We start from the raw sequence: 22733 nt of genomic DNA on the forward strand, positions 1-22733 counted from the left end.
CATAATACAGGCATGGGAACTATGAAAATGACCAGGATTAGGTAGGACTTGAATTGGAAATACTCTGCATTTGTGTAGAGTCATTCCGCACTGGGTTACTAGTAACCACACAGTTTTAATGTAAATGGTCACGTGCGTGCACAACTTGGGTGACGAGACTTGAGCTCTACTAAGGCGCTGCATGCAGACTCTGAAGCCTGTACCTGTGCACTCAGGGTTTCGCACGTGCACAGGGCCCAAGAACCACTATGCAAATGCCGCCAAGTGTGGTTTTAAAAGTGTCCCAAACTTGCTTCAAAAATGCCAACATATGGGTAATCTCGGGTGGTGGATTTTCTTTTGCACATTTTCTTTCCTTTCCAGCGGGCTCCACCTCCAGGAACGAGAAGCAGGAAGGGATGGGCACCCTGCGGGTGGGCTGGCCCAGGGTGCAATCCTCGCCTCTGCAGCCGCCAGCCCTGGTGGGGGCCTGTCCCCGGACGCCAGTCCCTCTTCCGCTCCCAGGGGCACAGCAGGGGCGGGACTGGCGCCTTCCGCTTTCCCTGCCCCGCTGGGACCCTCACTGCTCTCTGCACGGGGTCATGGCGGCGGCGTTTTGGGGACGGTGCTTCTCTCCCGAGCGGCTCTGCAGGTGTGACTCTGACTTTTCCCTGAGCCTCAAAATGCAGCCGCGTGGGTCGCCCCGAGTAACCCAGTCCCTGTCCCGTGTTTCAGGAGGGCCTGGCGAGGCAGCGGCCGCCACTACCGCGCCGCGCGGTGCACGGAGTTGAAGCGGCCCCTGGTCATTGAGGAGATCGTCCCCCGCCCTGTCCTGCCCCACGAGGTAGGGTGACTGGCCTATGCCCCGGACCTCTCGACACCCTTTCACTTTCCCCTCCCCCACCACACCTCCGCTGCAGGTTCAATCCTGGATCGGATTCCCGAGCGCTCAGCTAGGGGGCGAACGGGACACTGGAGCGCAACTTCGTCCTGGGCTATATGGGCCCCTTCGGGGTTCACAAAATAGACAAAAACGCTAAAGAAAGATTGTTTCCCAACACCGCAAAGGGAGGCCTCTTTCTGAAGGCCCCAGAGCTGTTGCCTTAGAAACAGAGAATTCTGATTTGCACACAATTTTGCATAACTACCTGCAAGATATTGATTTAACACGGATTAATGGACCCTGTCCTTTGTCCTTTTTGCCTCCTCTCCGGTATCAGCATCTGATTATCCGCCCTCCTTCCTCCGGCAAACCAGCCTGGCAACTGGCCTGTTTTGCCCTTTGAATATGTGCCTGGGGCCCTCCTCTGCTGTACTGCAGTAATTGGGGGTTTAGGGTTGTGGACATTTCCAGTGAAGTGTGGGCGTCACTTTGGCCTGACGCAGGCTCAGCTGGCATGGCCCCTGAGAACGCCTGACGAGGTGCGGCAGGCAGTTAACCTCAGTGTGGGGGCCCCCTGGCCAGAGAGGGAAATGTGGCTCCTGTCCTAAAGGGCCACCAACAGAGACCCTGTGGCTAAATGGATTATTTCCCTGACCACAGGATGGCAGCCCTTGGGCTTCCAGGGGCTCAGGTGCTCAAAGATGTTCATCCTTGAATCATCCTTGAATCAAGGTGGAGAGGGTTGAGGTCACGCGTGTGCTGCACACGTTAACAACTAGTGTGTCCTGTACAGAATGTGCGTGGGCCGAAGGCCGGGCTCCTTTTTTCTGTGATTTGCACAGACACTGCCTTGTCAGGAATTAATTAGCTCGTGAGAGCTGGGACTATGCGCGTTTCTCCACCATTAAATAAATCCCCATAATCTGGAATGGTGCCTGGCACGTGGCAGATGCTTCAAACATTGTTGAACGAATGCCATTTGGCGATAAAATATGTCTTCTTGCCAATAGGGCCACCTCAGTGCTGGGGTGGAAATTGAAAGGAAACAGATAAATGGATGTTACTGATTCGGTCCTTCAGCCTTCCTTTCCTTCCCTGTGGTTCCCAGCCCTGTCCAGATGGGTGGGCCTATGGCAGTAACACTCTCCCTTCAGCCTGCCTCACAGCACCTGGGGGCTTGTTAGAACAGTTTGCTGGGCTTTGTCCCCAGAGCTTCTGATTTAGTAGGTAGGGGTGCAGGGGAGCTGAGGATTTGAAATTTTAACAAGTTCCCAGGTGGTAATAATAACGCTGGTGGCGGACTGGGACCACATTGAGAAGCACTGGCTTTCAAGGTCGAGAAACTGCTGGCTACACTGCCCCAGGCCTGCTTCAGCTTTAGCCTTGTCACAGAACACCGAAGCTGGTGATCTAGGAAGGACTAGCATCCAGGATGATTCCTGGGTCCCAAGACAGCCGGTCATGTTACTCCCCTGCTTAAAATCCTTTCATGGCTTCCCCGAACTGCTACTATGAAGACTAAGATACTCAGTAAAGCCTACAGACCCTTGGATGGTGTGGGCCCTTCTCTTGAACCCCATCTGTTTGTCCTCTTTGTGCTCTAGGTTTGCTGGTTTTTCTTTTGTCCAGCCACAGGGCCTTTGCACATGCCATTGCTTTGGGCAGTGCCAGGTTCCTCCCCCTATTTTAAATAGTTAACTTTTCGCTGTTTTAGTTCAAGTGTTACTTTCTCAAGGATCCCTCCTGCCTCCCCCAAAGGTCAAGTCCCTCCATTATATGCTTTCATGGCATTTCTATTTTTATTTTTAACATCTTGTGTAAGAGTTGTAATTTAACACATTAATCCTCGCAATTATTTGGTTAGTGTCTGTCTTTTCGATCATTCTTTTTGCTCCGTGAAGGCAGGAACCTTGTCCATTGGGCCTCATGCTTGTACGGTGGGACTTAGTTCAGTACCTGGAATATAGTAGGTACTCAGTAAATATTTTGGTATAATTGAATGATTGTCTCCACAGATACGTACGGCTCTGCTCTGTTTCCTTTCCAGGTCAGGGTTGATGTCCATTTCTGTGGACTGAACTTTGCTGACATTTTGGTTTGCCGTGGTCAGTATCAGGAAAGACCCCATCTTCCCTTCACACCTGGTGAGTATGAGGGGCTAAGTGACAGCTGCAGGAGAAGAAGGCACAATCTTCAGAACCACGTACTTCATCTCAGACTCTACCCTGGCGGTGCTTGCCCGCTGTCAGGGGCATCTCAGCCACGCCCATCACACCGCTCATGGGAAACCCTAGGTTGTGAGCCCCTTGGGGGAAATGCCTATGACTGCCTTACCCTCCTTCTATTGCCCAGGTTAGCATTGTAACCGGCTCGTAGTAGATGCTCAATAAATCCTTTAAAAAGAAATAGAGGAACAAATGGATGTTCACATCATTATGTCCATCAGAACTCTGACCCCAGTCATCACTAGTCCTGGTCATTTCCTTTTATTCCTTGACATGGTCTCAGTTTTGTTTTTTGTCTTAAGGCCCACAACCATCTGTTTGCAGCTGAAACTCTTTGTCCTGACAGGCACATTCCAAAAGAAACCTAATACCTAAGGATCCAGAAGAAGAAGAGTTGATACAATGCTAGCAGCCCACTCTCTGATCTTCATTATGCTCAATCAGATTACATTTAGATCCTGAATATGTGGGCAAATGACTGATTTTCGTGGTTGAAATTTACTGAAACAGGTAGAAGTACAGCTCAGCGTGTTAGGGCACATGTGCATGCTATAAGATACATGTATTATTAAGGATATAATACTGTGGCTGTGTTTTGGCCTTCGGGTGTTTGGTTGCCTCCACAGTTGCAAGCCCTTCCCTCTGTTTGTTTTGCTGAAATGCTGGATGGGGGAAGATGTCATACTCGATTGAGTTATTCCTCTGGCAGCTCAAGTGGGAAATGTATGATCATTAAATTCAGAAATTTTGGAGGTGGAAGAGGAAAGGGCAGACAATGCCAGTTCATCCATTTGAGCCAAGTACTGTATGAAAAAATGAGGTTCCCGTCCCGAGGGCCTCACAGACCGGAAGAGGAGACACAGCAACAGATAAACACAGCATGGTGAACCTTATAATTGGGGGGTGCTGTAGGAGCCCAAGCCCCCAGTGATCAGGGTCAGAAGTACTTGTGAACCTGTGATTCTCTGTGCTTTTGCCCATTCTTGAAATTTTTATTTGTGTCTTGGTGAGAACGGGGCTGCTGTAGCTTTTCAGTTGAAAATCTTAAGTTCACTTCCCTGTACTTTGGGTGGGAGCAAACTCTGACCCCTCTTCCCCAGGTGAGTGGGAGGTGCTTCAACCATCTCCGTTTCAGGAAATTGGTAGGATGGCCGGTGGATCTGGACTTCCTCACCTCCATGGTGCTGGGCTTTATGGACAACCTAATCTTGAAACCATTCGTTTCAGGACTGGAGTTTGCTGGGATAGTATTGGAGACAGGCGCAGATGTCAGCACAGTTAAAGAGGTGAGCTCGAAGTCTAGGGATCCGTGGCTGTGTAGCTGTGAGAAATGTGTGAACCCACGTGTCGCCGAGGGGTCTTGGCACCTCCTGGCCTTTGCCAGCAGACGCCAAATGGGGGCTGAGACGGAGGGGAAGAGATGAATGCTGAATTGGGGAAAGGCAGGCAGCAGAAGTGCCTGGCTTCTTTTAACTTTCATTACTCATAAAAGGCAGCACTCCTCTAGGTGGTAAGAGGTCTTGAGTTGCTAAGAGAGGATAGAAAATTCCCAAGCATCAGCCTCTTGTGCAAGAAATTAACGCTGGGATTCTAATGCATATCCAAATTCATCTTCTAATTGATACCCACATTATTGTCCAAAATGTGCTCAGATTGACTTGGCAACATGGTGGGGGTGTTGAGAAAAAAGGCTGCATTATTTCCTGAAAAGTAACTCTGAATAGATAATTAGGGCCAACCTGGGGGTGGGCGGGGGAATGTGCTGGCGGGTCTTAATGAAATCAGAAACAGATGCATTTGAACGGACCCTTAATGATATTTTCCCTTCAGGGAGATCCAGTTGTTGGCATGGGTAGCTTTAATAATATGGCGGAACAATGTATCATGGACCAGAAGGTATCCCTATCTTCCGATATTTCTTTTCTTTAATTTCCACCTATCCTTTTTTCCTCATTCTCCTGCCCCCCACCCCCATTGCCCCTTTCCCTCTGTATTCATTTGGTCATATCTTGTTTCTCAGCCAAGCACTTCTTTCTTTCAAATGCTAAACCCCTTTTCTATATTGGGGTACCAATCTTTGCACAGAACTTTGTGCTAAGTGGTTTAATGAAGAAGCATTTTGTTTTCTGAGCTGGCTGTCCAGTTGGATCACAGTTAGGTAGTTTTGGTAGAAAAACTGGTTTGGGGCGTGGAGCTGGGGTCATGGGTTTCTCTCCCACAGGAAGCTTGCGAAAGAGGTAGCCCAGGGAATGGAGCTCAGATCTTTTGGGGCAGGATGTGAATGGTGCCCCCTAGTGGAGAATGGTACATACTTTCCCCCACAGTTTCTTGGAGGTAAAATTGACATAACACCCAGTTCACGCATTATATAGTACAGTGGTCAGCGTTCCTTCTCCATTAGTTTGTTGGTTCCTTCTTGAGCAGAGGCAGCCTTAGGATTTTTGAAGACTGACACACCCAAGTCTTGAACTCTGTCACGGGTTGCTTGGTTTCGACTTCTGCTAGGCTTGGGTCCTGACATGGGTTTCCCTTTGCAAGTCAGTCACTCAATCAAATCATACTCCTTACTGAGCAACCTTTATGAACAGGTACACGTGCTAAATCCCTTCGTCACTGTTATCTCTTTATAGACACTGTGGAAGGTTCCAGAAAGGGTCTCCCTCCAAGATGCTGCTATGCTGCCCATAACTTACAATACTGCCCTCATGGCCCTGGAGCGTCGGGCACGCACCCAGCCTGGGTAAGGACTGTGTGGCTAGAACCCGTCTGTGATATCAGAAGTGCTGAGCCTTGCCCCTTCCTTTGCCTCGCCTGACCTTTTAGCTCACGTTCGGTCTGTCTAAGGAAGGGTCAAAGGAAGGTAGTGACCCGAGATTGGGGGTCTGGGGACAGTGGGGCTATCCTCGAGTCACAGAGGGAATGGTAGATTGTGAACTTGGCCAATATGAATTTGGAGAAATGTCCTTCTGAAACCTGAGCACTCTGGATAGCTCCTCCGAGAAAACCTTGACATCTAGGTTTTAAATAAGCCAGAGAGCTGGCTTATTTAAATTGGCTTCCCTCTGGTTTTAGGGGAGGCCTGAGGTCTTTGTTTCTGTGAGACTTGGTTGGGTGGACCTGACTGGGATATTTTAAACTCAGAGGTGCCGAAGTTCCCCACTTCATCTGGGGTAGCCCTGTCTATTGCCTTCTGCTCCTTCCAGAGCGCCCCAGAATCGCTCAGACAGATGGTTTTCATTGAGCAATGGCTGTTCCGTGATCACCACCTTCGAAAATTCGGCAGTGTTGAGTGGGAGAATGATTTAGGACAGAAATTCTGAAACAGAAATTAAGTGGTAGCTCAAAGGAAGAGGCTGCCTGGAGATAGTAAGGAATATTTTTTCCTGGGATGTTTCCAAAACTGGACCCAGTTAGCCCCGACGGAGCCACCACCCAGCCCTGAAGCCTGGAGAATGGACGTCCTCCAGGGGTTTGGTGACATGGTCTCCAAAGGGGTTTGATGACATGGTCTCCAAGTTCTCTTCTTGCTTTAAAACATCCTGGTTCCAAACTGTTCATGAGATCACATTGCTGGATGAGTTTTGGTTTCTGAAGTGACATTCATCTCTCTCTTTCCGGCGCAGAGAGACCGTGTTAGTGACGGCAGCAGCCGGAGCGACAGGCCTCGCAGTGATAGATGTGGCAAAAAATGTTCTTCAGGCCAAGGTACGTGTATGTGAGATTCTCCAATTACACAGATTATGCCATGAAACTGGTTTTCAGGCATGGACCGTGTTCATTCATTTGGTAAAACCCCCCTGGGGATGCAAAGCTGCCTAGGTGGGGCCTTGCCAGCCATTTGCTGGTGGGCTAGTGAGGGGACTTAGGAGTAAGTCAGTTGTCCCTCCAGTTGCTGGTACCTGCAAGGCTGGACTTACTCACAGTTTCTGCAGATGCTGTTCCCTCCACCTGTGAGGCTGTGACCGATCCCCCACTCCTTACCCGCACTTCAAATTGAAACGTAGATGCCCCTTTTTAGGGAAATATTCTTTGTCCCTGAGGAGACGTTAATTGCCTCCCCCCACTATTTGTATATGGTCTCAGGGCATCCTATCCTTCTCATTCACCGTGCACACCTCACACACCTCCGTGTACACTTAACCTTTTACCTGTGCCATTACTAGATCCATGTCTCCCTTCCCCTGGGCTGGAGTCCCCATGGAGGCAGGGACTGTGTCTGATTCATTATTGCAGTTCCCGTGCCGGGCATGGTGTCTAGACCACAGCAGGCACTCAGTAACTATTCCATGAATGGACGAAGAAACAAATGAAAGAAAGTAGGTATCAGAGAAAGAGGGTTTCGTGGAGAAGGTGAACACCAAAGCTGAGATTTTGAAGGACAGGTAGCAGTTGAATAGAGGAAGAAGAGCAGTGAAGGCTGTTTTAGTGGTGGGAGGACCTGTTAGAAGACAGAGAGATAGGAACTAACATGCTGCCTCCAGCGAATTGCCGATAGCATCTGCGGAGCAGAGGCTCTGTGTGGGGAATGGTGGAAAAGGACTGGAGAGAGCTGGGCAGAGGTAAGATCAGGAGGTGCCGGAGAGTTTGAACATTTCCTAGAAGCTCATGAGGGTGTTAAATAGGGAAGTGGCATGATATCTTTGAATCTGCAAAGGTCACTTTGGTAGCAGTGGGGATGAGGGATGGGGCAAGGTCAGGGGTGGTCCATAGGCGGGCGGTAGAGCAGACCCTGGGAGCAATCCCAGCTGGAGGTGACGATACTTGAACCAGAACGGGGGAGGTATGAATTGAGAGACACTAAAGTGGAAGAAAATGGAGAATTGGGCCACTGGAGAGCATCCTGATCTAGTTGAAAGAACAAGGACTTTGAAGGTAGCCTCACGTAGGATCTAATTCTAGCTCCCCCTTTAGCTTAATTGCTCCAGTTTCTTCATGGGTAAAATGTTTTCCTTATAGGGCTGTAGTGGGGTTATTGGAAGTGCACACGCCATGTGCCCGTGAGGGGGCATGTCTGTGTCTGTAAGAATCTCTTAGAAAGGGAGCCTGTTATTATTAGACATTGCGTGGGAAGGAGCAGCAAACCAGGTTGACTGGTGGCTTTGCCCTTTATTGGGATTGAGAACACAGAGGGACGTGGCAAATTCAGTTTCGGACATCGGTGAGTGTGAGGCTCCCACAGAGCAGGCGATTTGGGGATCCAGGAGGTGTGAGGATCCACGGGCTGGGAGATAATTGCATTGGCCTGGAATTCCTGCAGGGGGCCCCTCTCCTCACACGAGGTTCCTTTGGGAAGCACATGTGCGTTCTGAAAGCAATCCTAGATACCCGGAGGCTCTTCGTGAAAATGAACACATTTCAGGTCAGAAACAAGGGCTTTTAGCACCTCTTTCAGCGGGGAGACCACACTTAGTTCTCGTTGTCTAGAACCACGGACTGTTTAACATTTCTAGGACATTGTACCCTTTGTTTTAAGTAATTATAGGAGGTTAAGTAGAGAGAAAAATTCCCTTTGATTCAGAGGTGAAAATTCATCAAAGCTGTGTTTTCTTCAGCAGCAATAATGGTCGTATGCAAAAGCAAACAAAAATAAAAATATGTCATCCTGCCATCTACTCGGAACAGGCTGTTTTGCTAACGCCCTCCGTAAACAGCAACAGCATTTTATATAATGTTCACGGTGCCTCCCCAGCTATCATCTAACCCGTGATCCTCGCCAAACCTCCAGGAGGTGTCTGTTCTCCCTACTTCACAGGCAAAGACAGTGAGGCCCCAAGAGAGAAAGTGACTCATGGCGGGTCTCCCGGGGACCTAGCCGGAATCTGGGGCCTGGCCCGGGCCAGCCGTGGCCCACTGTGGCGCTGCGTGCCTGCCTGGAGCCTTGTGACCGGCAGCTATTTGAGGGCGGCTTTCGGTTTCACATAGTGGTGGGTGAGTTGGGAGTCTCTTCAGGGCACTGGTGTTCTGGGATGTTTGAGGAAAAGTTCCAAATGTCACTTCAGGGCCAAAGTGCTTGGGCTATGGGGTGCTGCCCGGTGATCAGGCATCTCTTGGCCGTGCTTGAGTACTTGACATTTTTCTGGAAACTTCCTAACCCCAGACCTGCTCCCAGTACCATCTGTGTCATGCCTGAGGCAAAGGTTTCAGTCCTGGTTGGGGGAGTGGGGGAGTGGGGGAGCGTGGGCTCTGGAGTCAGGCAGCATTGGGTTTGAATACGTGTTCTCCCACCTGCTACCCGGGTGATCCTGGGTTAAACCTCTTTGCGTGTACGTCTCCCTCTACAGAATGGAGGTAATTATACCTCCCTGCAGTGTTCTTAGGCGGTTTACGTGGAATAAGTGATTGCATATGTGTAACAATAGATTCAGTTTATCTAACAGTTTGTTTTGCAAATGCTTTACATACGGCAGTATTCCGCTGAATTCTTAAAATAAATCTTATTATATGGACAAGGTAAGTGATGCTTGGAGAAGTAGGCAGGCAGGATAGGGAGGTTAAAAGCATGAACTCTGGAGATGGATTACCAGGGTTTCGTTTTCAGTTCTGCCTCCCATTAGCTGGGTGACTATGGGCAAGTTAAGTTCTTTTGCCTCAGTTTCTTTGTCTCTAAAATAAGGATAAGGATAGTCTGTATATCATTGAACTATTGATGTATATTCCATAGAAAGCATTTAGATGAGTGCCCGGCACATGGTAATTACTATGTATGTGTTAGTTCTTACTAAGTAACTGGCTTAGGTGACTCAGCTGGTTAGTAGCAGGGCCCAGGATTTGAACTTAGGTTTCTTCGACTTCATGGTCTTCCCACTGAATCATGTTGATCCTCTGGGCAGCCTTTCCTGAGCTTATAGATCTAGTTTGGATATTTCTCATTTACCCTTCTGGAGCCCTGTGTACTTCCCCATCACTGTGCTCTATCTTGCTTTCTTGACTCTAAGCTAGGTACTTAGCTTGTGTCCATAATACCTGACGCATTGTGGAGTCTCAGTAAATGGTAGTTTTAATTTGCGTTTGGAGAAGGCTTCCCGAGTGTTTCCTGCACCATCTCCTAGCTAGACCCATTGGGGTTCCGGGATCCTTGGAAATGTGGATCCTGTGGCCAGTAGGGCATGGAGGGGCCGGTGTAGTGGTGCTGGGGGCTGGGCCTGATGTGCCGGGTCAAGGCGGACGCTAGGTCAGTGCGGTGACATTCCTTTCCTTGAGGAGCACGCTTTGGCTGCAGGTCGGGTGGGTGGCGTGAGCCCCTCCTGGTACACATTCTGGAACGTCAGCAGCTTTGTTTTCTCTATGCAGGTGATAGCTGCCGCTGGGAGTGACGAGAAGTGCGAGCTGGCCCTGCAGAAGGGCGCACGGTGGAGCGTGAATTACAGTCGGGGCAACCTGAAGGAGGCAGTGAGGAAGCTGGTGGGCGATGGCGGGGTGGACGTGGTCATCGACAATGTGGGTGGAGACATCTTCCTGGAGGCTCTCCGCAGGTTGGTGACGGGGTCTTTCTTGAGTGGGTAGACCTGGGCCTCTCTGCTGGAAACTTCCCAGACCTGTGCCTTCCTCCTGGCCTTGCTTCTCTTTCGTCTTTGCTGCTCACTTCTCCTGCAGGCGTTGGCACTGACGAGAACAGCTGAGTGGGGGCGTGGAAAGAACTAGAAGCAGAGGGGAAATCAGGAAATGATTAAATATAGCAACAACAAAATATCCAACGGGAAAATATCCAAGAAACGACTGCAGACTCTCTAGTTGGCAACATCAAATGCTTTAGAAATTATACATGTGTTCAGTTCAGCTGTGCCGGCCCCCGCTAACTATTTTATGTACATGGTGTGGGTAATTCTTGAGGAGATCATTGTTCAGGTATTAAATGTGCACACTCTTTTGATCTTGCTGGTTTTTGCAGTAGCCAGCAGGGTAGGTATCTGTTTGATTTGTTTTATTTAAAAAAGACATCTGCCTTGGGTCGTGTGGCCCAGAGGATTGAGCCCCGGCCTGTGGACCAAAAGATTGCCAGTTCGATTCCCAGTCAGGGCACATGCCAGGTCCCCAGTTGGGGGTATGCGAGAGGCAACTGATCAGTGTTTCTTTCCCTGTCTTTCTCTCTCCTTGCCCCTCTCTCTAAAAGTAAATAAATCAGATCTCTAAAAATTAAAAAACAAAATAAGAAAACGATCACTGGAAATTGAGTGGGACCATTGTCTCTACACCAATTCTCATTCTGTTTTCAACCACGGACTCTGGATTGCTTTTAATAGGGGTTCCATTTCTCATGTCATCCCGGCAAGCACAGTTTTGTGGTTCATCTCAGTTTAGAGCAGAAGAAACGGAAGCAGGGAGAGCAGCTTGCCCACGGGGGGCACCCAATTGGCGCTCTAGCCCCTGAGCATCACCCCAGGGTGATGGAGAAGAAGCAAAGGAGGGGGTGGCTAACTGAAGGGAGCACCAGGCCAGAGCTCTGCTGTCTTCACCCTCTGCTTGCCTTCCTGGTAATAGTATTTTTCCAACAGCTTCCTGTTTCCCTTCTAAAAAAGAAAAGCAAAAACCAAACCAAGATCCACATATTTCATATTAAAGACGCTTACAAACCTCATTTTTATAACTCCTTGCTCAGCATGCACTGTATGGCTCTTCTCATAATGGGCGACAGGAAACTTGTGTGGATTTTTGTTGATTGTTCAAAACTCTAGAGAAGCACGTAACTTAAGGGCGTCCGGAGGTAAGTGTTTGTGAAAAGCAAATGATGCTTCATTAAAGTGTCTGTCGTATTCCTGCTCCCTGAGTTCAGGAACGTCACACTGAGTTGTCTCTGAGTATGGAGTATGGAATGACATTTGTTCACACCAAGTTTCCTTCACGAAAGAGTGGAAGAGTTAAATAGAGTCTTGATTCTAAAGTGGGTTCACTTATCAAACTGGCTACTTCCTCTGGCTCCCTACTGTCTTGCTTATGGCTTACATTTATGTTTTCCTATTGAAGAATCCAGAGTGGTACAAGACGGGTTACCCCAGGCAGTTGGCAAGGTCAAGCGGAGTTCCCAGCTAGAGGCTTAATATGTGTTTCTTTTTTAAAAAATTGCGGTAAAATATACATGACCTAATATTTATCATTTTAACCATTCAGAAGGGTACAATTCAGGGTCATTAAGTATACTCACAATGTTGTGTAACCTCCAACAAAATCTCTGTACCTGTTAAACAATAACTGCCCCTTTCCCCCTTCCCTTACCCCTTGGCAACCTCTGTTTTACTTCTTGTCTCTATGAATTAGTGTACATTGCTTTTTTGTGCATGCTTCATTCTTTACTGTGGTACAAACTTAACATAGATTTGCGATGTTGACTGTTTAAGCGTCCAGCTCAGTGGTGCTGAGTGTGTTCGCATCGTTGTGAAACATCTCCTTGACTTCCCCGTCTCGTAGATCTGAAACCACCCTCCTTAAGCAACAGCTTCCCACTTCTCCCTCCCGGCAGCCCCGTTCTCCTTTCTGTTTCTGTGCACTTGGGTGCTTTAGACACCGTGTATAAATAGGGTCAGACAGTATTTGTCTTTTTAGCATAATGTCCTTCAGGCTCATCCATGTTATAGCATGTGGCAGAATCTTCCTTCCCTTTTAAGGTTGAATAATATTCCATGGTCAAATACGTACCCATTTTGTTAATCCATTGATCGGATATCTGGGTGGCTCACGCCTTTAGGTTGCTATCGATGGTGCTGATGGGAACACAGGTGTGCAAATACCTCTTCGAGACCCTGCTTCCAATTCTTTTGGCTGTCAGCCAGGAAGTGGGATTGCTGGATCATGTGGTAGTTCTATTTTTAATGTTTCTGAGGAACCTTCCTGGGTTTCTATGGTGGGAGCATCATTTTACAATTCTACTGACAGTGCCTGAGGGTTCTGATTTCTCTGCATCCTTGCCAATGCGTCTTCTCTTCTGTTCTATTCAAATAGTTGCTATCCTAATGAGTTGCTTTTTAAATTTCTTTCCCTTCTGCTCTTCCCCTCAGCCTGGCCTGGGAGGGCAGGATCGTGGTGGTGGGTTTTGCCGGGGGCACCATTCCCTCCGTGCCAGCCAATCTTCTGCTCCTGAAGAACGTCTCCGCCATGGGCTTGTACATGAGCCGGTACCAAAGCCAGAAGTTCCCTGTCTACTACGAGAGCCTGTCCTCGGCTCTTCAGTACTGCCAGGAAGGGCGCATCCGGCCACACTTGGGAGCGGTTTTCAAGCTGGAGGAGGTGAGGTGCTCTTAAGTGAAGTGGTGGGTGAAGCCAGGGAGTGATCTGGCTTTATCCAACCAGCTTCCATTTAGATACTATACATCCTCCTTTACTACACTGAAAAGGTGAAAATGCCACACAGAATAACGGGGTGTCACAGGCTGAGGGTCACCAGATGTCTCCTCGTTCTCCGGGTCGGACAGCGTGAGCCTCGGGAACCTCCTGGGCAGCGGGGTCTGAGGAGCTTGGTGGCGTCTCAAACCGAGGGCTGTCACGGTGCGTTAGGAAATAATTTACCCGCGGTGATGTGCACTCTGAACCCCACAGCGCGCAAGGCTGAGAAGGCAACCTAAGAAGGCCGCCCTTAACTTGACCTTTGATTTGGGAGCACAGACACTAAAACACAGCCAGATGCCCGAGCCGGAGGTCTGTGAACAAGACCCGAAAAACTCGTGCCTGGCGTCAGAAGACTGCGGTTCCTCCATCAGTCACCGCGGTTGATGTTGTTGGCTGTTCCCTCTTCCCTCCACAGTCCTGTTAACGTGGCTTAAACTCCCCCCAAAGGGTAATTGCGTGCGTGCGAATGCAGAATGTTGTCCGTGTGCATCCGTTAGGCATTCACTCTGAAGTCTTTTTTTCTCTTTTTGGGGGGGCTTAATGTAGTTTAATGTTCACAAAACTGTTTTGGTAGCTCCAGTCGGCCCTGGATGGAGGCGATGTTTGGTTCACATGCAGAAGAGCTTAGGGGAGCCCAAGCTGTCTGACAGACCTCACGCTCAACCGTCTTCCATGCTTACGTTTTTCCCCATGATGAGGCGCGTTCTTCTCAAACACGGCTTACTTTCTCATCTTTTGGGGTGTCGGTTGAGAGGGTAGCGTTCAGCGGGATAAAGAGGACATGACTGGCCATCAGGAAACTGGTTGGAATCTATTTCCAGCTTTGACCCCTCTATGTGCACCTTTGTGGAAGTCCCTCACCGTTCTGACCTTCAGTCACACGTCTCTAAAATTGACGGGTCGGACAATATCAGCGGCTTTCAGACTACGCTTCGGGAGCCACCATTGGGGTTTGGGGGTGGGCAGGTGTAGGCTTGTGCTGCCAGGGCTCTCAGACTCCCTCTCTGCTGGGGCCGAAGTGGGAGTTTATACGTTTTTTATTTTTTGTTTATATTTTTCTTGGAAGAAAAGATTTTATGGATGAAGACTTGACATGCACCAGTTTTGAGAAGGCCTGGGTCCCCTTCCCTTTTAAGGTTGAATAATATTCCATGGTCAAGTACGTACCCATTTTGTTAATCCATTGATCGGTCATCTGGGTGGCTCACGCCTCTAGGTTGCTATCGATGGTGCTGATGGGAACACAGGTGTGAAAATACCTCTTCGAGACCCTGCTTCCAATTCTTCACAATTCCAACTTGTGGCTCTTATCACATGACGTGCAGACTGAGCTTTGCCTTCCCTGAGATCAGGTGCACCTGCTGACGGAGAAGGAAGGCAACTGGGCAGCACAGGAGTGAGAACCCCTGCTGGTGTAAACCGCCCCGTCTCTCCACGGAGGTGTTCCAGCCGCTGCTCGGGCGTGATTCCCCACACTGAAGTTCCCTGTCCTCTTAAACATGATTAATTATCTAATTGCTAGCTTCCTCTCAGCTTCCACATGCCCTTTTTTCCTGTGAGTGTTCTGCACGCAGGATTTTTCTAGTTCTTCCCATTCTACAGACTTTCCTGTTATTAGCTGGCTCTGTGAGCCCCAGCTCCCTCACAGTTTCAAACCCTCATTCACACACACTATCCCTCTCTCTCTCTCTCTCTCTCTCTCTCTCTCTCTCTCTCCCCCTATCTATATCGTACCAGACATATTGGTGCCACCCATCTTTTATTTTCTTCTGAATACGTGGACTCACAGATTTGACCTTGATAGTTGATTTGAATATGACCACACATCATGGCCTTTTCCGTAGGCACAGGGTATGAATTTCCATAATACTCTGTGCTTCTCCTTCACCTACGTGGAGTTACTGGTTTGATGCCTGCCATTCTGTAGAGCATAAACTCCCTGCAGACGGGCCCTGTGCTCTCCGCACCCCTGAGTCTCCAGGTTCTCACAGGGCCTCACGTGTCTGGTGGATGATGGGTTAAGAGTCCAAACATCTTTGTGCCTTATTTCCCTGTCTGTAATGGGAGCAGCAATATGCTCTACCTACTAGGGCAGGTATGAGGGTTACATAAGATAATACATCTAAAAGCATATAGGTAAACACTTAGTATATTTTTTAAAGCAAAATCTATAGCCGTTATGCTGTGTTGAATTTCCAGCCCCCCTGCACTGTAACACTTTTGCATTGATATTTCAAAGGGCTGGCTTTGAGTGACCGTCTTTAGATTTTGAATGTTAACTAGAATATATTATTTTCCGAAGGGTCACACCTGGGCCACGATCGTGAAGTAGCCCCACCGTCTGTTCGGAGAACCATATTCGTTAGATGTGCCGAGTCTGCTTTCTATAGCGAGCTGCTCACTCATATCTCAAGCTGATACGGTACTTAAACCCCACAGATCCTAACTTGTTTATTATATAAAGGTCAGCTGAGATCACAACCTGAACAGACAGAAATTAATGGACAGAAATTGTTCAGGTGAAGCTTCCTGAGTGTGCCTCTGGAATAGTCTTGAAAATTACATTACTCTTTTAGTTTAGATGGTTTATTAAATTTAGCCAGGCGTTCCAGACTCGGTTTAGGAGCCTCCTAGTATCTGCCCATCCCACCTGCCCCAGAGCTCATCCTCTGGTCACACTCTTGCAGCGACGGCCCCACCCATGATCCCCGCGGTCTGGCTCCCCACACGTCAGCACCCTCTCCTGGATGAGGGCTGATCTCAGGCACAGCTTCCGTTGTGCTCCTTGGGGCGGGAGCCACTGTAGTTCTAGTGCAGAGGTCTGAGCTGAGGAGCCTGTTGAAGATCTGGCTTCTGAACACACTGTAAGGCAACCCAGAAGTGTGGGGGCATTCACTCCCCGGGACACGCTTTGACAGATGGAAGACAGGAGATAGTATGGCTGCTTGTCCTCCTCCCGATGGACCGTTTGGACACACAGTGGGTCCCTATGGCCTCTCTGGAGAGGAACCATGGGAACAGCAACGAGTGTGTGCCCCCCTGAAGCTATGGTCAGTACCCCACACACCACGTAGTTCCTGTCCTTTCTCCTCTATTCACTTCGCTTTCCCCCTCACCCTGGTCTCCCTGGGTGGCCAGGAAGCATTAGGGTGTGTGTTCTGATTAGGCTCTATTGCTAAGGAAGCTGGCTTGACATTGAACTTTGAAAATTTATTTATTTTTGTGTTTAATAATACATGGCTTGACTTTGTGAAAGTCAGGTTTTCTGAGGTATAATTTACATAGAGTAAAATTCGCTGACTTATAGTCATGTAACCACCCCATTACAATCACGATATAGAATTTTCTCATCACTCCAAAGAGTCCCCTTGAGACCTTTGTACTCACCCATTCTCCTACCGCACAGTCCCTGGCAGCCACTGATCTGCTTTCTTTCCCTATAGTTTGGCCATTGCAGGTTGTCATAGAAACAGAATCATACAGTCTGTAGCCTTTGGAGTCTGGCCTCTTTGGCTCTGTTTACATAGTGCTTCTGAGGTTTATCCATGTTTTTGCATATGTCAGTTTATTCTTTTTTATTGCCAAGTAGTATTTCACGGTATGGATGTACCACAGCTCGTTTCTTTGTTTATCAGTTAATAAGATATTTGATTATTTTCAGTTTTTGATGGTTGTAAGTAAATCTCCTGTAAATATTCATGTTTGAGTTTTATATAGACATGGTTTGTTTTTCAAATTTTAGGACTGGGATTTAACCCTATGCTAAGTGTATGTTTAGCTTTTTCTTTTAAAAGGTATACAGACATTTATTTAGCTTTACTTACAGAGCAGGGTTTTCCTCCCCCTGTGCCCTGCCCCTTGCCCTCCCCCCACCCCATTTTCTAATCATGGCTAGATGACATCATCAGATAAGAACGTCAGTTTTAGAAAGTCTGTGTGGAATCCTGCAGATAATGAATTGTGATGTGAGAAGGGGCAAGCGTGACTCTCAGCAGCTCCCTCTCTAGGTCTCAGTTACTGAGAAGTGATTCTGCTGTAATCCCTGTAGCCTGTGGTTTTGAAGACGAGGCCATTGCTATGGCATTCCTGCCAAAGTCCATAGCTCAAGGGTTTCTGCTGCGTGTGGCTGTGTATCCTCGATTAGAAACTGGCACACCAGCGTCACTGTCTATTTGAACATTTCAGATTTTGTTGGTACTGATTTGCCACTCTGCGCTTAACTTGTAATGACTTGTAACGACCAAAGTGTTTATCAAAGTGGTTGTCGTCTTTTGCATTCCCACCAACAATGGAGGAGCGTTTTCGTTACCGTGCATCTGCCAGAATTTATTGTTGCCAGTTGCTTTCTTTAATTACAGCCATTCTAATAGGTATGGAGTAGTGTCTGGTTGTGGGTTTAATTTGCACTCTCTAATGAAGCATGACTCTGAGTATCTTCTTCTCACACGCATGTTTGCCGTCGGTATCTTTTTTGGTGAAATGCATTGATTGACTTTTAAAAGCAGATGCAGATCAGCTTGCATCAGAGTTGCAAGGTGATGAGTGTAATTCAACTATGACAGCGTATCAGCAACTAAACGTTTTTACCTTTGAAAACCAACCCCGCTCTGTCCCAGATATATTCATTCACTTATGAGTTTTATTTTATTCATCAAACATTCACTGGGTACATTCTGTACGCCAGTCACTAAAAAGCAAGACTGAAGGGATGTGTCTTTTAGCTGGAAAGATCTCAGGACAGTGCTGTGTTGGGGAAGAGCTGGTTTCTCATGGGAAGCATGAATCGGCATAAAGTACAGGGTGTGGCACAAATAATGCCCCTCTTTACAAACTCTTTTATTACAAAATCATAAGCATGTGATTCTGTAACATAACACTATCACACTCAAGCACACCATATTCACCTTTTAGGTGAAATGTTCAAATGAAAACTATAAATTATGACACCTATATTATTACCCTACCAACCATACTCAAGCAGGCATTACTTCTGCCAGACCACGCATTTAGGGAACTACAGGTTACTCTTGATTATTCCTGCTTGGTATGCAGGAATAATTAAAAATTCCAACAGCAGAACCTAAAACAAGAACAATATCCTCACCCTGATTCCAGGTGCATATCTCCAGGGACAAATGGAATTTTGGCTTCATCCACTGCAAGGCAGAGAGCCTGGATTCTGGGCACAGCCTGTGCGTCTGCCCAGGCGTCAGTATGGGGGGCCTCTCTCCCTGAGGCCCTGTACAGCCTGTACAATTGTACAGCACAGGAGGGAAATGTCCCCAGGTGTCTGTGTGAATTAGCTATCAGACGACTGGTCTAAAGTCACGTACTTTGCTTCTTAGTGTCTCACTGGGAGCTTTGTCACTCTTACTAAGCATCCAGTCCTCGCCATTGCTGGTGGTCTGTTTCCTCAGCCCAGACGGAAACCACAGGGTGGATATGGACAGAGCTGAGTTATTTTTACAAGCAGCTACAATCACGACAGAAGTGACAGTTGGACCTAGAGAGAAGTGACAGACCACCAGAAACAGGAGGCAAAATAACGCATGTTCAGAATGATGAGATTCCCAAGTCACGGCACAAATAAGTTAATGCTTTTCCCCAATATTACTGTGTAAAGAAGTCAAGTAAATGTGTGCTATATTTTTATAAAGATTTCTGTGCAAAATGCTTAAAAATACGCACTAGCATCCGAAGTGACAATTTTCTTTTTACGTTAACATCTATTTGCAGGAGATTCCTCATTTCTCTAGGATGCCAGATGAAGAAAGCATCAGTATCTCGAATTAGGCTTGTTTCCCCAAGTATTGTGGTGGTTGGGCTGTGACAGATCTCTGGGAACAAGTGACTGCCAGCTGACAGGCAGAGTGATGCAGTTGTGCATCCCCTGGAGATGTATCTTTGAGGGATCGACAGGGCAGGGATGAGTGTTTCAAACGCCTGCCTCAACCTCTTCCACCTCCTCGGAAGGCATCTAAATTTGTATAGATTGGAAGGGGCTCTCCAAGCCACAGAACCCTGAAAGACACATGTTTTTGACACCATCTGCAGACAGCTTGCCACAATTGATTTGTTTCCCTGCTTTTTATTTATTTATGTTTCTTTGGCTTTTCGGGGGGAAGGTTTCAAGTGGAAAGGGTTGTTTAATCGTATTTTCTCATTTCAAAGCACATTTTCATCTTTGCAAGGCCCATCTTTTGCTTTTATGTCTGCCTATCGGTGGATGTCTGTATTTATTTACTCCCTTTATCCTCATTCCCCACACTTTCCCTCCAAAGCCACATAAACAAATAACAGCAGAGGGTCATGCTGTCCATCTTACTCTGTTACTGAATTTTTCACGCAGCGCTTTTCAGCATCCCCCCGTGTCGCCGGTCCTGCGCCCAGTCCATGGTCTCCACCGCTGTGTAGCGGCCCCTGGCATGTGTGCTCACTGCAGTTTGCAGGTCCCTTCCCTGGGAAGAACCTCGAGGTTGACGTGGTCCTCTGCCACCACAATCTGTTTTGCCTTTCACATTTAGACGTAAGATCCATTTCGAGTAAACATTTGTGAAGGATGCAAGGACAGTGTCTCGCTTCATTATTTATTTATTTATTTTTTGCATGTGGATGTGCGGTGGCCCCAGCACTATTTCTTGAAGAAACTAGCCTTCCTTCATGGAAATGCCATGGCTCCTTTATCAAAAGAGCAGCAGACTGCACGTGTGTGGGCCTATGTTGGGGCTCGGCTCGCCGATCTGTTCCATTGATCTGTCTGTCTATCCCTTTATCAGCGTCACACTGTCTTGATTCCTGTGGCTGCTTTTTAATTACGTGTTATAACTTGTACTTCTAAACATGAATTGGAGATAGGTTGCAATTTCAGATACACTGGAACTAGGAGAATTTTAATGAAAAGATAATTGTGGTAAAGTTTTAAATGACTGATTCTTCTGCTAGTGACTCCATTCTTTGCAAAGCTAGAACAGACAGATTATTACAACAGAATATATGGACAGGCCTGAGGACGTCTTACCTGCGGTCCTTTATCTGACAGCATTGAAAATGATGGCTTAGGCAGATAAATTCTGAGGTTGGGTTATTCTTAAATGTCATTGTTTTCCTTTGAATTTGTGGTGAGTATTTAGTTAGTATTATATACTTCACTATAAACAGTTCATTGAAGACATATCTTAATACTTTAGCTATTTTAAGAATTGAACCAGCAACACATGTTTGTTGGAAATATGCACGTATGAAAATCTTCCAACACGTTTTGGGTTTATTTATTTACTTTCTAGGTCAATGATGCTTTCCATTATGTGATGCAGCGCAAGTCCACGGGCAAGGTGCTCATCTCCCTCAAATGAAGCCTCGCCTCAGCAGCAAACCCAGCATGTCCAGATGCAAACTCATCACCTTCCTAAACACCTGACTTCCCTTCTGTGTTTCTAAAGGTGTCACCACCTTCCGTATCAACTCAGGCTCAAAATCTCTTAGAGTCACCTTTGAGTCTTTTTTCTTACTCCTCATAATTAGTGTGATCATCGACTTGACTGTCCAGGCTTGGCCCTGTTGGAGAGGGAGAGGATGCTGTTAGTAATTACGCCGGGAAAATGGGTGTCCCACACAAACCAGGAGGGACGGTCACCCCTTTTATAATACATTGGTGGCCAGGTTCCATTATCCCCACCTCCAAGATACTGCTCACCTCTATCCTCTTTTCCTTTTGGCTCATTATGTCTCATCTGCTAATGCCAGTGACCTAATTGGCTTTCCTACCTTCAAACTACAGCCCCTCCATCTTGGCTATACATTATTGCCACGGCGACCTTCCCAAAGCAGGGCTACGCCAACATCTCGTCTTAGAAAACCTGCAATGGCGCACCTTTGTTGACATGGTGGGGTTCAGGCTTCTTGAGCTAGCAGTATTTCACGACGGCCAAGGTGTCGCCCCTCTCTGCTTTCCAGCCCTACATTCGACAACCGCCCTGGCCCCTCAGTAGCACCGGGAGTTCCTGCCGCACCCCCTGCTCTGTTCAAGCAGTTTGCCCCACTCCCTCACCTCTGTGGCACAGAGACCTTCCTGACCCCCAGGACCTGTGTCTGCAGTGAGCCTCTCCCCTCAGGAGGGTGCTCACCTCTCCTCTTCCCCTGGCCTTCCTGCAGCTTCTCCCCAGGATTCGTCACACCAGAGCGAGCAGCATGGCTACTGAATCCCGGTAGCACCACTTTGGAGGGGGTTGCTGAAGGCCTCTCAGTGTTCATTTGTTCCCTGTAAGGTAGAGATTATTACATCATCTACCTCAGGGTTGTTGTGAACAACACATGCGGTGATTGGGCAAGAAAATTAGCAAATGCAGAGATTAGCAAATGCTAGTTACTTTCACTTCCTTTTAAAAAAATATTTTATTTTTAGAGAGAGGGGAAGGGAAGGAGAAAGAAAGGGAGAGAAACATCGATTGGCTGCCTCTGGTCTGTGCCCTGACCCAGGACCGAACCCACAACCCAGGCATGTGCCTTGACTGGGATTTGAACTGGTGACCCTTCACTTTGTGGGATGACACCCAACCAACTGAGCTACACCCGTCAGGGTCGCTTCTTTATTTTCTACTTTCCCAATATAGCATAAGTTCCTTCAGAGCAGGCGCCATGTCGGATTCACCTTTGTACCTCCTGCAGAACCTAGCACAGAAAGTTGTGCTTGGTAAATAATAAATCAAATTGAATTAGAATTATCTGCATGTCTTAAATTGTAGGATTAAGTTAAGAATATGAAATAACCCAAACGTCCGTCGACAGATGAATGGGTCAACAAAATGTTATGTCCATACAATGGAATATTAGTCAGCCTTGAAAAAGGAAATTCTGACACATGCCACAATGTGGGTGGACCTTGAAGACATAATGCTCAGTGAAATAAGCCAGTACTGTATGATACTAATATGAGGTGCCTAGAGTAGACAAATTCAGAGAGACAGAGTGAGTGGTGGTTGCCAGGGGCTGGGGCCGGGAGGGGAAATGGGGAGTCGGTGTCTAATGGGGACAATTTCGGTTTGGGAAGATGAGACAGTTCTGGAGGTAGCAGTGGTGACAGCTGCACAACAATGGGAGTGTACTTACTGCCCCTGAACTATTTACTTAAAAACGGTTAAAATGGTAAGTTTTAGGTTATGTATATTTGACCACAATACAAAATGTTCAAAAAAAAAATTTAGTACGCTCACAGCTAGGTGAATCCATTCAGAGAGGAGAACAGCGTGTGTGAGTCGAGTGCCCAGCTAGGCTCCACCCGGGCCCTGGTCTGTGGGGAGAGGGCCTAAAACCCTCCCTGGGGCCAGACATGG

General features: G+C 47.6%; 1 protein-coding gene across 1 annotated transcript; it reads left to right on the plus strand.

Annotated features, from left to right (window-relative positions):
* Positions 1–446: 446 nt before the first annotated feature.
* LOC112296937 (quinone oxidoreductase-like protein 2) lies at positions 447–22121 on the plus strand. Its single transcript, XM_024551693.3, has 10 exons — positions 447–631; positions 715–823; positions 2910–3006; positions 4315–4373; positions 4918–4983; positions 5718–5827; positions 6711–6792; positions 10378–10559; positions 13077–13305; positions 20688–22121. Exons 1-10 carry the CDS (start codon positions 582–584, stop codon positions 20754–20756), a joined length of 1053 nt encoding a protein of 350 aa, XP_024407461.2. The 5' UTR covers positions 447–581; the 3' UTR covers positions 20757–22121.
* The last annotated feature ends 612 nt before the right edge of the window (positions 22122–22733 follow it).

Source organism: Desmodus rotundus, chromosome 12, assembly GCF_022682495.2.
Source record: "Desmodus rotundus isolate HL8 chromosome 12, HLdesRot8A.1, whole genome shotgun sequence".
Taxonomy (NCBI): Eukaryota; Metazoa; Chordata; class Mammalia; order Chiroptera; family Phyllostomidae; genus Desmodus; species Desmodus rotundus.

What these genes read in the sequence shown, in the direction of transcription:
- LOC112296937 (XM_024551693.3), top strand. Translation starts at nt 582, where the DNA reads ATGGCGGCGGCGTTTTGGGGACGGTGCTTCTCTCCCGAGCGGCTCTGC. An exon ending in CGGGCACGCACCCAGCCTGG is followed by an intron (nt 5,828 to 6,710) that starts GTAAGGACTGTG and finishes TTTCCGGCGCAG; the next exon opens with AGAGACCGTGTTAGTGACGG. An exon ending in CGGTTTTCAAGCTGGAGGAG is followed by an intron (nt 13,306 to 20,687) that starts GTGAGGTGCTCT and finishes TTTACTTTCTAG; the next exon opens with GTCAATGATGCTTTCCATTA.